This window comes from Bos taurus, chromosome 29 (assembly GCF_002263795.3).
Source record: "Bos taurus isolate L1 Dominette 01449 registration number 42190680 breed Hereford chromosome 29, ARS-UCD2.0, whole genome shotgun sequence".
In the NCBI taxonomy this organism is placed as follows: domain Eukaryota; kingdom Metazoa; phylum Chordata; class Mammalia; order Artiodactyla; family Bovidae; genus Bos; species Bos taurus.
In genome coordinates, this window is record NC_037356.1 from 42454679 (window position 1) to 42469391 (window position 14713).

At 57.8% G+C, this 14713-nt stretch overlaps 1 protein-coding gene across 2 annotated transcripts in view; it reads right to left on the bottom strand.

Moving 5' to 3' along the window:
• MACROD1 (mono-ADP ribosylhydrolase 1) overlaps nucleotides 1-14713 on the bottom strand; it is a 154267-nt gene that overhangs the window by 130773 nt on the left and 8781 nt on the right. For both annotated transcript variants that reach the window (XM_010821141.2, NM_001046509.1), the window contains exons 2-3: nucleotides 12793-12894; nucleotides 11570-11686 (exon numbers count right to left, since the gene is read on the bottom strand). In XM_010821141.2, the coding sequence (XP_010819443.1) occupies nucleotides 11570-11686; nucleotides 12793-12894 (219 nt within the window). The remainder of the gene's footprint in view (nucleotides 1-11569; nucleotides 11687-12792; nucleotides 12895-14713) is intronic.

Below are 14713 nucleotides of genomic sequence, written 5' to 3' on the forward strand. Positions count from 1 at the left end.
ATAGAGTTGTTACAAAGGCCTAGTTTTGAGGTGTCTTCTGGATGGGGCCAAGGTAAGTACCAGGAGCCAAGCTGCCCAAGCAGTCACCAAGAGCATAAAAAACAAGGGCAGGTATGAACCATGGGCCCTGGTTCGACCAGACACCAGCATTCCACGGGCTGAGCAGACCCGGGAACGAGGCAAGAGGCCAGCAGGTCAGACAGCACGTGCCAAGAGCATCCAGGCCAGAGGGTTCCAGGTGTGGCCAGGAGCACAGGGCACATTTCTATTAATGTCCAGGCCAGCATCCTCCTTGTCACTTCTTTTTATTCCTGTTTTAATGGTTCCCCGGTTTTATTATACCTGTTTTTCAGTGGAAATAGGTAGCTTAAACATTCTTAAAAAAATCAATTCCAGCTCAAACGCCTACTTGCTCGGCGGTAACAGGCACCATTTATTGAGTTCCAATGACTTGCCAGGCATTTGCATGCATCTCCATCTCCCAAACCACCTTCAGAGAAGGCGTCACTCTCCCGGGTTTACAGACGAGGAAACCGAGGCTCAGAGGGGAGGTGTATCCTGCTCAGGGTCAAAGGGGCTTGGAAGCGGCTGCAGCAGCCCTAGTCCCTGGCGTGTCCCCACTCCCACCCCCTGAGCCCCAGAGCCCAGCACCCTGCTCCACGAACCAAACGGGGCTCCCATCTGCCTTGTTAGGAGGGAGACTTGGCTGAGGCAAGGTCAAAGCCGGGGAGGCCGAGAGGTGGTCGGTGATCCACAGAGTTCGATCACCCCCCACCCCGGCCCTGCCTGCAACACTCTGGTCCCTTCTCTGCCAAACTCCAAGGCTTCAGCTGGAACCACCCCAGCTTCCCGTGACCTGTGAGCCTCACCAGCAGGTTCTCCGCTGGCTGCCAGGCTGGCCTTAACGCCTTTGACGGAGCTATAAAGCTCCCGTCGCAAATGTCAACTCTGGGCCATTTGCTCCGCAGATTTCAATGTTCCTGTTTCTCCTCAACAAGGCAGCTCTTGCTTCTCAAAAGGGATGTGGTGTTTGATGATGTTTAAACCTACGTGAAATACAGCCAGGCAGCGACAATGAAACATACGCGGGCCCCTGCCGGCAGGGGGACGGTTGACTGCCGGGCCTCTCTCTTCCCACACGCTCCGCAGCAGCCACTGCAGCTCAGCTCCTATTTTTATGGCAATTACAATGTCCGAAGAGGGGGAGGAAGCAGCAATGGGGAGGAGGAGGGTGGGCACCACTGTACAAGGACCACTTGTTGCCTTTGGGTGTGGGTGATCTGATGGGGATTCAATGAACCGAAGCAGGTGATGCCAGCCGGCCGTGTCCACCCCTTGCCGCCACCCTCTCGGGGCCACACAGGCCCACTGGGGCCACCCAGGTCCACAACCAAGTACGTGATCTCCCCCAGGGCTACAGCCCAAGCTGCTGGCTTCCAAGTCCTCGCTGGCTTCTGACACTTCCACAAGGACATAAGAAGCTGCAGTCCCTCACCTGCCTAGTACGTAAGGCAGAGGGAGCCCCCTCCATGGTTGTGCCCACTGGGCAGGCCTGCTTCCACCCAACAGCCCTCACCGAGATGCATCGTTAGTTCCCGTTCTTTTGTGTCCCCCCTGGGGACCTGCTGTGCACATATTCTCAGGCGCCCCCCCTCCACAGATGGGCACCAGCCATGTGCCAGCCCTGTCCACGGATGGAGACCTGGGGTCAGTGGGTCCTGCCGCTGCCCTCCAGGGGCTCCAGTCTAGTGGGTGGTACGGTGAGATGCTTCACTCATAAGAACAGTACTCAGCATTTACTGAGCCCTCCAGTGTGCAAGGCACTACAGATACCCACTCACTTTCTCCTCTTAATCTTCCCCTGGGGTGCACACTGGAAACAGACCTGGAGCAGCAGCACATGGGACCAGATTCTACCCCAGTCTACCGATATTTTGTGAGCAGCCTCCAAGGTCAGCCGTGCTGCACCTGTGGGGCCCTCCAGGCCTGTCCCCACCCCCACTAGGACAGCTGCGCCCTTTCTATAAGTGATGAATCAAGACTGTGGGGCTGGGGGGCGTGTAAGTTCCCTGGTGGTCCAGTGGTTGGGACTCCTTGCTTTCACTGACGGGGAGAGGGTTCGATTCCTGGTTGGGGAACTAAGATCCCACAGGCTGCTCAGTGTGGTCAAAAATAATAATAATAATAAGATTACAGGGAAAGGGAACCAGTGATGGGGTCACTGCTGCCAGCAGGGCCTGAGGAAACATCAGCACAAATAATTTACAAAGTAACTAAATAAGCCCCAAAGGTGAGCTTCTGAAATTCAAGAAGACCCCAAGGAGGAGAGAGGAGGGGAGCGCTGGTGGCTTCAGTTCTTCCAGCTCAGCGGAGTCCACCAAGTGCTAACAAGAGAGCTTCAGTCAACACCCCACCCCACCCCCAGGAAGGGGGACATCCCCCGGCTGGGGCTGTTGCCATGTGACACACACACCAGTCCTGACAAAAGCAGAGCAGAGGGGAGGGGGGCTAGCCCACCTGCCCTGCGTGCTCGTGGTCCGGAGACCCCAAATCCTTCCTGGCAGTCAGGAAGCGCCCTCCTCAGCTGCCTTGGGCCCAACAAGTGCTCAGCTCACCACAGGGAGGCCAGGAAGGTGCTCGTGCACAGCAGGCCCGGTTCCACGGAACCAGCCACCGCAGCGGGCACAGAGTTGGCACTTCCTGGGCTTCCTCTACCCCAGACGTCATCATGCTGAGTGCCCCCCATGAACTGTCTCCTTTCAAACTCACAACACTGGGTCCTGGAACACTTATATCCCCATTTCACAGAAAGAAAATTGAGGCTCAGAAAGGTGAAGGAGCTTGCCTGAAGCCACACAGCCAGTGCACAGTGCAGCCAGGACTCATGCCCAGGTCTCTCCAACTCCAACTGCATTGTCCTGAGTTGGAGACTCCAGAGCTGATGGGGCTATCTAGAGAGTGGGAGGTAAGGGGGCTGGGCGGGCGGGTGGCGCTGAATCCCTTGACTCTCTTCTAGGTCATACTCACTGTAAGGGCTGATGCTGAAGCTAAAGCTCCAATAATTTGGCCACCTGATTGCAAAGAGCCGACTCATTGGAAAAGAGCCTAATGCTGGGAAAGATTGAAGGCAAAAGGAGAAGGGGGTGACAGAGGATGAGATGGTTAGATAGCATCACTGACTTAATCAACATGAGTTTGAGCAAACTCTGGGAGATAGTAGAGGACAGAGGAGCCTGGCGTGCTACAGTCTATGGGGTCATAAAGAATCAGACACAACTCAGCAACTGAATAACAACATATCCTAAAGGCCACCCCAAGTTGGGACCAGGCCAGGTCTCACCCAGGAGCCCCCAAAGTCAGACTCTGACATGTGTGTGAGCCCACCCTAGGGGTCTGGTGAAAGGGCGAAAGTGTTAGTTGCTCAGTCATATCCGACTCTGCGACTCCATGGACTGTAACCTGCCAGGGTCTCCTGTCCATGGGATTTGATGGCTTACAGTGAACAGTGTGGGATTCCTAATCTCTGAAGAAGAAGATCTGGCTTCAGGACCAGGGACCAACTCTTGATCACTCAAGAGCTTCTGTGTAGCAGAGTTTTATTAAAGTAAAAAAGGGACACAGAAAGCTTCTGACATAGACATCAGAAGGGGGATGGAGAGTGCTCCCCTTGGTAGTTTCAGCAAGCTGTTTTACGTCTGTTAGAAAGCTATTAATCAGATGACAGAGACCCCTCAAGGCTGAGGGAGTTTCCCCGGCCCCTCTCCCACAATTCGCATTTTTAAGATAGGATGGAATGAGGTGTGTCAACCCCAGCCATTAAACAATTGATATGAATACTGGTTTGTGGAGCTATTATCAGCCCAAGGTTTGAGAAAAGGAAAACAGTCTTAGGTGGAACCATTTTGAAGAAAGGCAAATTCCAAAGCAAATACACAGTTTCATTAACATAGCTTAAGAAAAACATTTCCATAAGAAAAAAAAACCTTAGCTCAAGGTTTGAGAAAAGTTAAGTTCAGGTGGAACCAGGTGTCGTCATAGCAACACAATTTTAAGAGACACTTGCAGCCTATTTCCTCCGTTTGGAGACCCTTGGCCTTCCTGCCTGTTACCCTCTCAGATTCTCTAGGCAAGAATACTGGAGTGGGTTGCCATTCTCTTCTCCGAGGGACCTTCTCGACCCAGGGATCGAACCCGAGTCTCCTGCACTGTAGGCAGATTCTTTACCATCTGAGCCACCAGGGAAGCCCAGCGGTCTAGGGAAAACAGATTCATCTCAACACTCCCGCAAACAGCACTGTCTGCAGAGCTGCCTGTTGAGAGACAGGGAAGGGGCCCCCAGTTTCCAGAGGGATCTCTGGCTCTCAGAGCCCCTTCACCTCCTAGGGACACAGGGCACCCATGCGTTAAATGGCAGGCAAGCCACAGCCTCCTGGGGAGGCCCGAAGCCGACCAGGCAGCCCTTTGCCAAGGCGCTGGCGGATCATTCCGGGAGAGCGAGCCAAGGCCTGCAGATCCAGCCCTTTTCATGCCTGGCCAATTTAATGGTCCCCATTAATTTCAAAACACACACATTCCCACAAGCTCCGGCCTCCTCAGCTCAGTGCCCGGGGTGGAGAGCATGCTGGGGACACAGACGGGCACACAGGTGTGGGTGAGGCTGGGTGTCCTCAAGGACAAGAGGAGCCGGGAGGAAGTGGCTCGGGGCCCCTCGGAGTGGGTGGTGGGCGGCGGAGCCCTGCCCCTCCCCACCCCCCCACCCCCGTTTCCTGACCAATTGCTCCTGGTGATGGGGAGAAAGAGACACAGGAGGAAGGGCATGCTAGAGAGTGACCCTGAGCAGGTCACTGTCCCTCTCTGGGTTTCCCTATGACACTGCGACTGTCTTGGCAGCAGGCCAAGGTCACTGAGCCTCACACTGAGCCAGGAACCTCACCAGCAGCGTCCTCATCTACACGAGGCTTTAGTCCCTTCCCGCCCTGACTTCTGCGACCAGAGGGGCGGCGTAGGGCCTGGGCTGGGGCAGCTGACGTCCCAGCGACCCAGGGGGGAATCACTGGTTCATCTGGTCCCTCCTGCCCTCACGCCAACTCTCAAGGACGTGTGATCACTCATTCATTCAACAAACGTTTACTGAGTCTCAGGACAAAGGGTCAACCGGTCCAAGGTCCACAGCTCACCATCACGTTCCCTCTGGAAGGACAGGAACAATCTGACCGTCAAAGGGAAACTTGGCAGAAGAGCTTGGGGGGAAAGGACCTGCCGGGATCCTCAAGTCCCGCCCGTTGGCCAGAGCTCGACTCACTGGACCAGGCCCCACGAGCCCTCGAGGGAATCTCAATAATTCAGCAGAGATCCATCATTTATGAATTTACGTAACCGCTTCTCGACCTTGTGGAAACGAGCCGTCTCCTCCTGCAGTGGTGGAAATCAGGCCTTGGCACTGTCTCCGGTGTCCTGGGCTTTCTAATGTGGGAGAGGGGGCTACCTGCAGCCCACGCCTCTCTGTGGGCCACTCGGCCCCTCACCCCCAGACTGGACCCAAAGGGAGCTTCTGAAAATGCAAGTTCAATGACGTCCCTCTCAAACCCCAAGATCGAAAGATGAGGGTTCTTCCTGGCTCGGCCTTTTTACCAAGCACTGCACCCCTTGCGTGCCTCAGTCTCCTCGTCTGTAAGCTGGGGGAACACGAGTACCAGCCTCAGAAACGAGATGATACGTGCAGTGTGGGGGCAGCCCCTGGCCCAGGGGGAACAGGCAAAGGCACCCTGCCCCCAGCCCAGAAGCAGGGCTCGGTGGGGGGTGCTCGGGGCAGGCACTGGGCCAGAGGACAGGAAAGCCACAGGAGATGCAGCCCACCACAAGGCCTCGCGGGGCCAATGAACCTGGACCCTTCTTTTCTGCATTGACCACCCACCATGCCCCATTTCCGCCCCACTTCTCTATGTCCCTGCAGGGAGGACAGATGACAACACACCCAACCTGGGGACTCAGATTTTTAAACCAGAAAAGAAAAAGGGACAAAGAGAAGGTAGTCCCAGCTACTCTTTAAAAAGGTGTGTGTGGGGGGAAGCATTTCCTGGAGGCTCTGGAGTCCGGCAAACCTCCCCATCTGTGCCACTACTGTTTAACTGTGTGGCATCAGGCAAGTGGCTTCAAGTCTCTGAACCTCAGTTTCTCATCAACACCATGGGGCTGATATAATAAGACCAAGAGGCCAGGAGAGGTAGCATGGGGTGTGGATATACCAGAGAGAGAAACCCTCAGCTCAGAACCCACCGTGGCTTATTCCTAGCCCCCAGAGTTTCCCCTGAGTCCCACCTCCTCACCCCTCCCTGCAAGCGCTCTCCCTTTCTCCCCTTGTTATATCCTTGTCTGACTTCTGACTCAGATCCCCACTTCTCAGCTCAAGCGCTGCCTCCTCCAGGCAGCCTTCCAGATTCCCTCCCACCCCTGCAGGTGTGACTCCCATCCCTCAGACACTCTACTGTCTGTTTCCATTCCATTCGCATGTTTCACTCTGCATTTGAGGATTGAGATTGAGTCTTTCGTAGCCCAGGGCTTACCCCAGTGCCTGGTACACGACAGGCCTGCCATGTCTGTCTGCTGAACGAATGAATGAAAAGCTACACAGGAGTTCAAATTCCAACTCGTTCACCTGCCCAGCTAGGGCATGTTATCTCGTCCTCTGAGCCTCAGTTTGATCACTGAAGATGGGGATCATCCCCTGCTTTGTGGGGATGCCATGCGGTCAGCATGGAGGGTGAGGCCCGTCTCACCTACGCTCCCCAGGGACCAGGGCCCAGTGAGGTCTCCAAGGCTCACAGGTTCCTGCCTGCCCTCCATGCCCGCCGCAGGGAAGTTGCTGCTGAAGGCAGGCGGCTGCAGAGGCCCGGCCGGCCGGCAAGCCTCAGCAAACACATTTAAATCTGAAGTGACAGATAAAGCGATTTACGGCGACAGTTTAGCGTCAGATCACTTCCCACAAGGCAGTCGGCGTCCCTCGGCCCCCCTGCTTGCTAGTCCATCAAGGCGGTCTCTAAATCACTGGCTCAGAGCGGTGGCCCAGGGACAGCCGGGGGCCGGGCTCCTCTGGGCCCTCCAGACAGCAGCAGGAATGAAGGGAGGGCTCTGGCTGGCTTGGGGGGAGGAGGGTGACGGAAGCAGCTGGCAGATTCTCACAAATCAAAGCCCCAAGACTTAAGGAAACAGAGCACCACTTCATGCCTTATTTTAAATAAATAAGCAGCTTAAAAACCTCCCAGAGCGGCCAGCTTGTCGCTCTGAAACATGGCTTCCCACCCGTTCCGCAGGGCCCGGGCCCGTGCGCCTGGGCCCCTCAAAGGCTCCCCTGACCCCCTGCGCCTCCCGCCACCTCCTTGCAGAATTAATTGGTCCCTGAGGCGACGCGTGGCGCTCTGTTCAGACCGCGCTTCCACTGCTTTGTCACATTATATTCTACTTAGTTGCTCTCACGCTGACTTTCCAATACTAATTTACGGGGGCCTCGCTACGTGCCAGGCCCTTGGCCCAGGGCCGGATGGGCCTGAGTGCATGTCACCCTCAGCCCCACTCTCTGGGGCGGGGCCAACGACGCTCCATTTTCCAGATGGGGAAATAGAGGCTTGGAGATGCCGGACCGGAGGCCGCAGCATGGCTGACTGGAAAGTTACGATTCCCAGCTAGCTCCTGGCCTCTGTGCCCACGGCCCTGGCACACCAGCCTGAGACAGCTGGGCAGTGTCTGGGGACACTCGGTCCCATCATGTCCTGAAGGCCAAAGCTAGCAATCGGACCCTGTAAGGACCCAGAAGAGGGGTCTTCCTGTGTGACAGGACACTTCCTGCCTGAGACTCGGCTGTCTGTCAGGAAGTAGGGGCCCACAAGCACGGGCTTGGTTTGCTGGGAACTTCAAGGGCATGGAAGGGACCCTCTCAAGGTCACGCTGCCTCCTCTCACAGTGCTCTCCCATCTCGTGGCAAAGGGAAGACATGAACACTCCAGAAGCTGATGCACCTCACCCCCCGGGGGGGATCCCCCAGACCTGAGCTTTCTCCGGAGGAGATGCCAGCCTGGTTCTCCCCACACGCGGGGAGAGACGTGGACCAAGCTGGAGAGGCAGGCGCTGCCCCGGAGAATGGGGGCTTCAGGAGCTCTCTGGCTTATCTGGGCAGCGTGGCAGCCCAATATAATTAAGATGGATGCCGTGTGCCCCCGTGGGCGGGAGCCACGGCCAGAGCAGATGGCCGGAGCCCCAGACTCTCTCCAGGCTCTGCCTGAGCAAGTGGCCTCGGCCAGCAGCCACTGGGGCAAGTCCCAGGAGGGCCTGGGGGCCTGCACTGCACTTGGCGGGGTTGAGGGGCTTTGGTCCCATCCCCTGGGACCTCATGCCCTGCCACCGGCCAGGCACATACCCTTCTACCCAGCCCCAGCCCCCTCCATCTACCACATAACACAACAGTGTGATACACACAACAAACCACACACGCGCATCCACTGTCACAGGCACACACACAGCACACACACCCCAATCACACATCACACACCAGCAGAGCGGAGTAAAGACCAGTCCTGGACTTGAGATGCCAGGGGAACGTTTGGGAAACAGTCTGAGTCTCCAAAGTCCTGAGAGAGGCCGGGGGTGGAGTCCCTCTGTGGGGAGGGCAGGAGTAAAGAGGGCAGGCAGGGAGGACACCCAGGGTTCCCCCTAGGGATGGGCTGGAGACCCCCCCCCAGCCCCAGCTCTTCACGATGGAGGCGGCTCCGGGGGTGCGGACCCCTTTCTCTCACAGGCCCTTTCCATAGCCCTGCAGGCCTCCCCCTCCACGGTCCCCGCAGCTGGAGCCAGGCCCAGGCAGGATGGCATCTTCCCCACCCTTCCCCATCTGGCCCCGGGGACGAGGAAAGACGCCCCCCACCATACCCCCACCCCCACAAAAAATTCAGAAGCTCCACAGCAAACCTCAAGCCCCCAGCCCTGTCCGACCCACACAGCTCCCCATGGGCCACCGATCCCAGCCGGGTCAACGCTGCCCTTGACTTCAAAAATAAAAATTTAAAAATTCCCACCCAGAGATAATTGCTGGGCTCCTTTTGCTCATTGTGGCGGCTCGGCGGTCGGCGCTGAGAAGCAATTATTCACGGCTAATGAGTATAATCAAGTCAAATAGAATTTAATGGACACGTATTCTCTTCCTGCTTGAAACTTTACATATGAATTAAGCACATATGGGTTTCACGAGGCACAGACCAGATTTATGCAGCCCCGAAAAGCCCCGCGTTGCCGCGACTTTTATTCCGCTAATAAACACGCTGATTTACGGGCTCTGGAGGGCGCGGGAACCGCGATCTCTGCTGCCCCCTGGTGGGCGGCGGCCGCAGGCTGAGCCAAGGCTCAGGGAGGACGCTGGAGGGTCCCCAAACTACCAAGGACCCCTGAGATCCGATCAGAGCCAAGGCCACTCAAACACCTGGCCGGGAAGACCTGGAGGGAGGGTCTTCAGGGGATGCCGGCTCTATGTGGAAGCTCTGCTGCGTGAGCATCACAGTTCATGAGGGTCAGCTCCTAACAGGGTTCCCACTACCTACCCCATCATGCAAGCCCAGGAAAGTCCACAGAGAAGGCGAGTCCCCAGACAGGTGTGGCAAACACTGCCGGCCCCCAGTTCTGGAGAATCAAATGAAGCCAGGGCCAAAGTGCTTTCCAGAGGGCACGAGAGGCCGATAGAGCCGCTGCCCTCTGAGTCTGGCCAGGCACGGGGGTGCTCGGGAAGAGCCATTAATTCCTACACCCTCGAGCAGACTCCAGAGCCCCCAGCCTGCTCTATCTGCCTCCCGCCAACACCCTGCCTTGGTTCCCACACCCTCCCTCCCGCCACCAACCATCCACCTGGCTGTGAAGGAGGTGACAAGATGTCCCACGCTTCCCTCTGGCTGCTTTGCAGCTCAGAAAGAAGGGCATGGTGTTGGCCAAAAAGTTCACTCGGGCTTTTCCATAAGATGTTAAGGAAAAACTCAAAGTTTTTGGCCAACCTACCTGAGCAAACTCCGGGAGGCAGTGAAGGACACGGAAGCCTGGCATGCTGCAGTCCATGGGGTCGCAAAGAGTCGGACACGACATAGTGACGGAACCAGAACATCAGCGGGGCACCTCGCACACCCTTGCCAGTGACTGCAGGGCCAAGGGCACCAGGAAGGGCAGCCTCACAGTGCTGTGGCACTGTCCCCTCAGCCGGGGCCCCACGGCTTGGTCTTCCACCCCAGACCAGCCCTCCAGGGTCCAGGCAGCAAAAAGACCCTTCTCCTCTGGGCCACTATGACCTGTCTTAGCCCTGAGCCCTCACATGGAGGCCTCCCTGCACCCACCATCCAAGTGGCCCGAGAGAAACACGAGAGCAGAAATCCCACCTGCTCTGCTCCGAGTCAGAACTCCTGCCTTCCCATGACTGGTCACCTGTGCCCTGAGACAGGCGATGTGGGGGGAAGGAACACCCCTGTGGCCATACAGGTCTGCGAACACCAGCGAGGAGACGCACTCGCAATGCCACTGCCGGAAGGACAGCCCCAGCCACTGACACGCAGGCGCCGAGGGGCCAAGCTGCCCCTCTCCCCAGGTCTCTCCAGCCCTGTCACTTAGCCAGTGCAGCATGGGCACCACCCAGAACCAGTCACTCCGCCACTCCACACCCCGGGCAGCTCTGGGGTCCGCCAATGGCTGCAAGCCCAAGGGTGAGACAAAGGAGATTCGAGACCCTCCTGGGGTGCCCGAGACTGCGCAGCTGGGCCGGGGGGGCTCACACAGCAGAGGTTCCCTGTGAATCGAAGTCCAGACAAGAGGGTCCGCCCAGGTCTGCGAACCTTTCTCTAACAAGGAGGCTCCTTCCTGTGCCGCCTGTGCCACAGTGGGGGGAGGGGAGTACAGATCCCACTTGCCCTTGTCCCCTGAACCATGTGAGTACCCGCTGGACTTGACCGTCCCCTGACACCCCACTCCTGACCTCGGCCAGACAACCACCACCTGGAAGGATTACAACCACCTTTCTCCTGCTCCCGAGAAGGGAGAGAAACAGCAGACTCCTCAACACATCACAAGAAATGGCCAAGCCAGCAAGATGCTGCAGGGAGCCAAGCATGGGCACAGGGCCTCTGCCCCCTACCCTTCCCCCGACACGCTCCCCGACGTGCTCCCTCGCCCGCCCCCCGTTCAGAGCGGGGCCGGGTGGGCAGGAGGCGGAGGAAGAAAAGCAGTGCTCGGGGCCATCTGCAGCCCCCGAGGTCGGACCACCCCCTCTGGCCTCTGCCTTCCTGGCAGGGCCGCCCTGCGCGATTCCAGCCCAACTCTCTCCCTTCCCGGCTGCTAATGGGTCTCAGAGCTTCGAGGCAGCTCAGCCAAGGCATCCCTGACACGGCAGGTCAGGCTTTCCACGGGGAGAGGCATCCGCGGCGCCAGCGGGCCACCCTCAAGTGGCAACCAGAGCCTCACTGGAGCCAGGTGGCGTCCGAGCAGGCCTGGCACAGGGACGAGGCGGCCGCCGGGGTCTCGGACTCAGGCCCGGCCCAAAGGCCCCACTCACCGGCATTGACGATGGCATCCACCTCCAGCTTGGTGATGTCACCTCGGAACAGGGAGATCTTCTCGTTGAGCTGCTTGTCCTTCTTGTACTTGGGCTCCTCCACCTTCACGGTCACCCCTGGAACAAGCAGAGGCCGAGGGGTGGTCACGGGGAGGCCCCCATGGTGGAGCGAGCCACCAGGGTCCCTGGTCAGGCAAACCCCCATCAACCGCCCTCTGCCTCCAAAGGCAGGGTGCCTCACAGGGACCGATGACCCGATTGAGGACAGCTCACACTGACCAAGCGCCTACTCCTGTGTGCAGCACACACTCATTTCCTTGAATCTTCACAGCAATGCTACACACAGGTAGAGAAGCCTTGCCATCCATCCCCGTTTTACACACTGGGTCACCCAGACCTAACGCTTCCCAGGTGGCTCAGTGGCAAAGAATCTGCCTGCCAATGCAGGAGAGGAGGGTTCAATCCCTGGGTCGGGAAGATCCACTGGAGAGGGAAATGGCAACCCACTCCAGTATTCTTGTCTGGACAACCCCATGGACAGAGGAGCCATGGACTGCTGGGCTATAACCCATGGGGTCGCAAAAGAGTCGGACACGACTTAGCAGCTAAACAACAACAAACACCTGAGACTTGGGAGCACTACGTGACTTGGCCCGGGTTCCCGGTCACCAGCTCTGCAACGTGCAGGGCTGAGGTCCTCATGAGGACGCTGACCCGCAGGCCACTGCACCAGGCCGGCAAATCCCGGCTCTAGCAGCCATGGCATCACGCGTCTAAGGCTCAGTTTCCCAATGACATAACGGGGATAAAAGCCAAACCAAGGACTTCCCTGGGGCTCCGGTGGCTAAGACGCCACACATCCAGTGCAGGGGGCCCAGGTTCGATCCCTAATCAGGGAACTAGATCTCGAATGCTGCAACTAAGATTCTGCACTAAAGCCAAAACCAAAGCTCCCTCAGGCCGCAACGAAGACCTGGTGCAGCCAAACAAATAAATATTTTTTTAAGAAAGAAAGAAATCATTTTTCAACAAACTACCAAACCTACCTCAGGCTGTGTTAATAATGAAAAGAGGTGACGCTTCAAAGTGCCCGGTGCAGAGCAAGCACTCATAAATGCCGCCACCCTTCCTCTCTTTGGCCTTGTCTGGACAATTCTCCCCAGACAAGGGTCTGCAGGGACCACACCACACTCAGCCAGCTGGGTCCCCAGATCAGGGCCTACCTTTCGCCGTCTCCTTCCACGTCGGGATCTTCTTCAGCCTGACGAAGTCCCGGCAGAAGTAATGTTCCTCCCGTTGCTTGTCACTCAGGCCCTTCAGAAACGCTGCAGCGGGATGGGGCGGGACAGTCAGGCGGGTGGGGAGGGGAGCAGCCCAGGGGCCCCCCCCCCCCCACCGCCCACAGGTCTCCTGTCTGCCGTCCAGAGAAGGCTCGCTTTGTCCAAGGATGCAAAGCAGCCCTGTGCATTCACCCTTCCGCAAGCTCAAGGGGAGGGCATGCGGAAGGAGGGTCCCCTGGAAGAGCTTGCCCCACCCCCTTTGTTAGGAAGGGAAATTGAGGCTCATGGAGGTGGAGGGTGTCTCTCAGGGGTTCAGAATTAAACTCTCCCAATTGACAGCTGCTTCCACACCTCTGAGCCCCTAGTATCCTCATGTATAGAATGGGGATTAAGACAGCCCTTGCAGAGTGATTTCAAGCTTACTCATACATGCTAAGGCCAGGCAGGTTGGTGGCACTGAATCAGTTACATCATCAATCAGTTACATCATCATCGCTGTTATGTGTAGGCAGCGGGACACAGGGAACCAGGACAACCGTCCTCCTCACAGGCCGGCAGAACCAAGTAGGTGTGGTACCTGTTTGCGGCACGGCCCCTGCATTGCCAGAAGGCTCCCTACCCACAGATGCCCCGCTGGGGTGTCCCCCTGTTTGACTCAAGGGCATGGCTGGAATCGTCCCCATTTTACAGATGAGCAAATGGTCCCAGGAAGGTTAGGAGGCCACCTGTAGTCAGACGGCTAGTGATTTGAGTGGGAAGCTAGGCCCTCCTCATCCACTCACAGACTCTGGGTCCACCCAGGCTGGTTCCCCTTGCTGGGCCTGGTCTTCCCTTTGGGCCACACCAGGCAGGGGAGCGGAGGTCCAGGCTTGCAGCTCGTGGGCTCCCCCTGCCGGCCCGAGGCCACCAGGGCAGCCGGGCTCAGTCAACCCGCTCCCCTCCACCACTCCATCCAGGCTCTGCCTCTCCCTGGCAGTCTGAACACACATCAGTCGGTTAACAGGTTTCTACTGAGCTCCCACCATGCACCAGGCTTCCGAGGTGGCGCCAGCGGTAAAGAACCCAATGCAGGAGACATAAGAGACAGGTTTGATCCCTGGGTCGGAAAGATCCCCTGGAGAAGGAAATGGCAACCCACTCCAGTATTCATGCCAGGAGAATCCCATGGACAGAGGAGCCTGGTGGGCTACAGTCCACGGGGTCACAAAGAGTCGGATCTGACTGAAGCAGCTTAGCACGCACACACGAACCACGCTGGGAGGCAAGGTGAGGTCTGGGGCCTGACCGAGCAGAGAGGAGGCCGGACCAGCCTCCTGGAAGAAGTACCCCCAATGTGTCCGGTCTGCCCCAGGAGCGGCAAATCACTGGAGAAAACTCCTACCAACTTAGCAGAGGCTCCCTCTAAACTCTCCATCTCCCCCAGGTGGCCAAGGCAGCTGCTGCTTTGGAAGTGAGTCCCTCCTCCCCCTTCTCCCTCTCCAAGCCTCCTCCACTCTTCCTCCCAGTCAGACAGCTATGGGGTGCTGCCTCCCCCCACACACATACACCTGCCCACATCGCGTTCTCCCTCTCTCGGGTCAGTGGGCACAAAGGTCCATCCTCCCAGCCGATGCTGCCCAGCTCACCTCCCAAGGACTCCTCTTGCGCTCCCCCTCCACCAGGCTGCCCTCAAACACCTTCTCCTGTACCCGCTCTACGAAAACAGAACCCTCCCTCGACCCCGCATGCCACGCACTATAGCTGTGGCCTCCTCTCTCTGCCGCTCTCCTCCACCGCCTAAGTTCTGTCTCCACGTCTTCCTCCCCCCAGCCCCACCTCTCTGTCAAGGCCAAGGTCAGAGGCACCATGCTGGCCGCCTGAACTC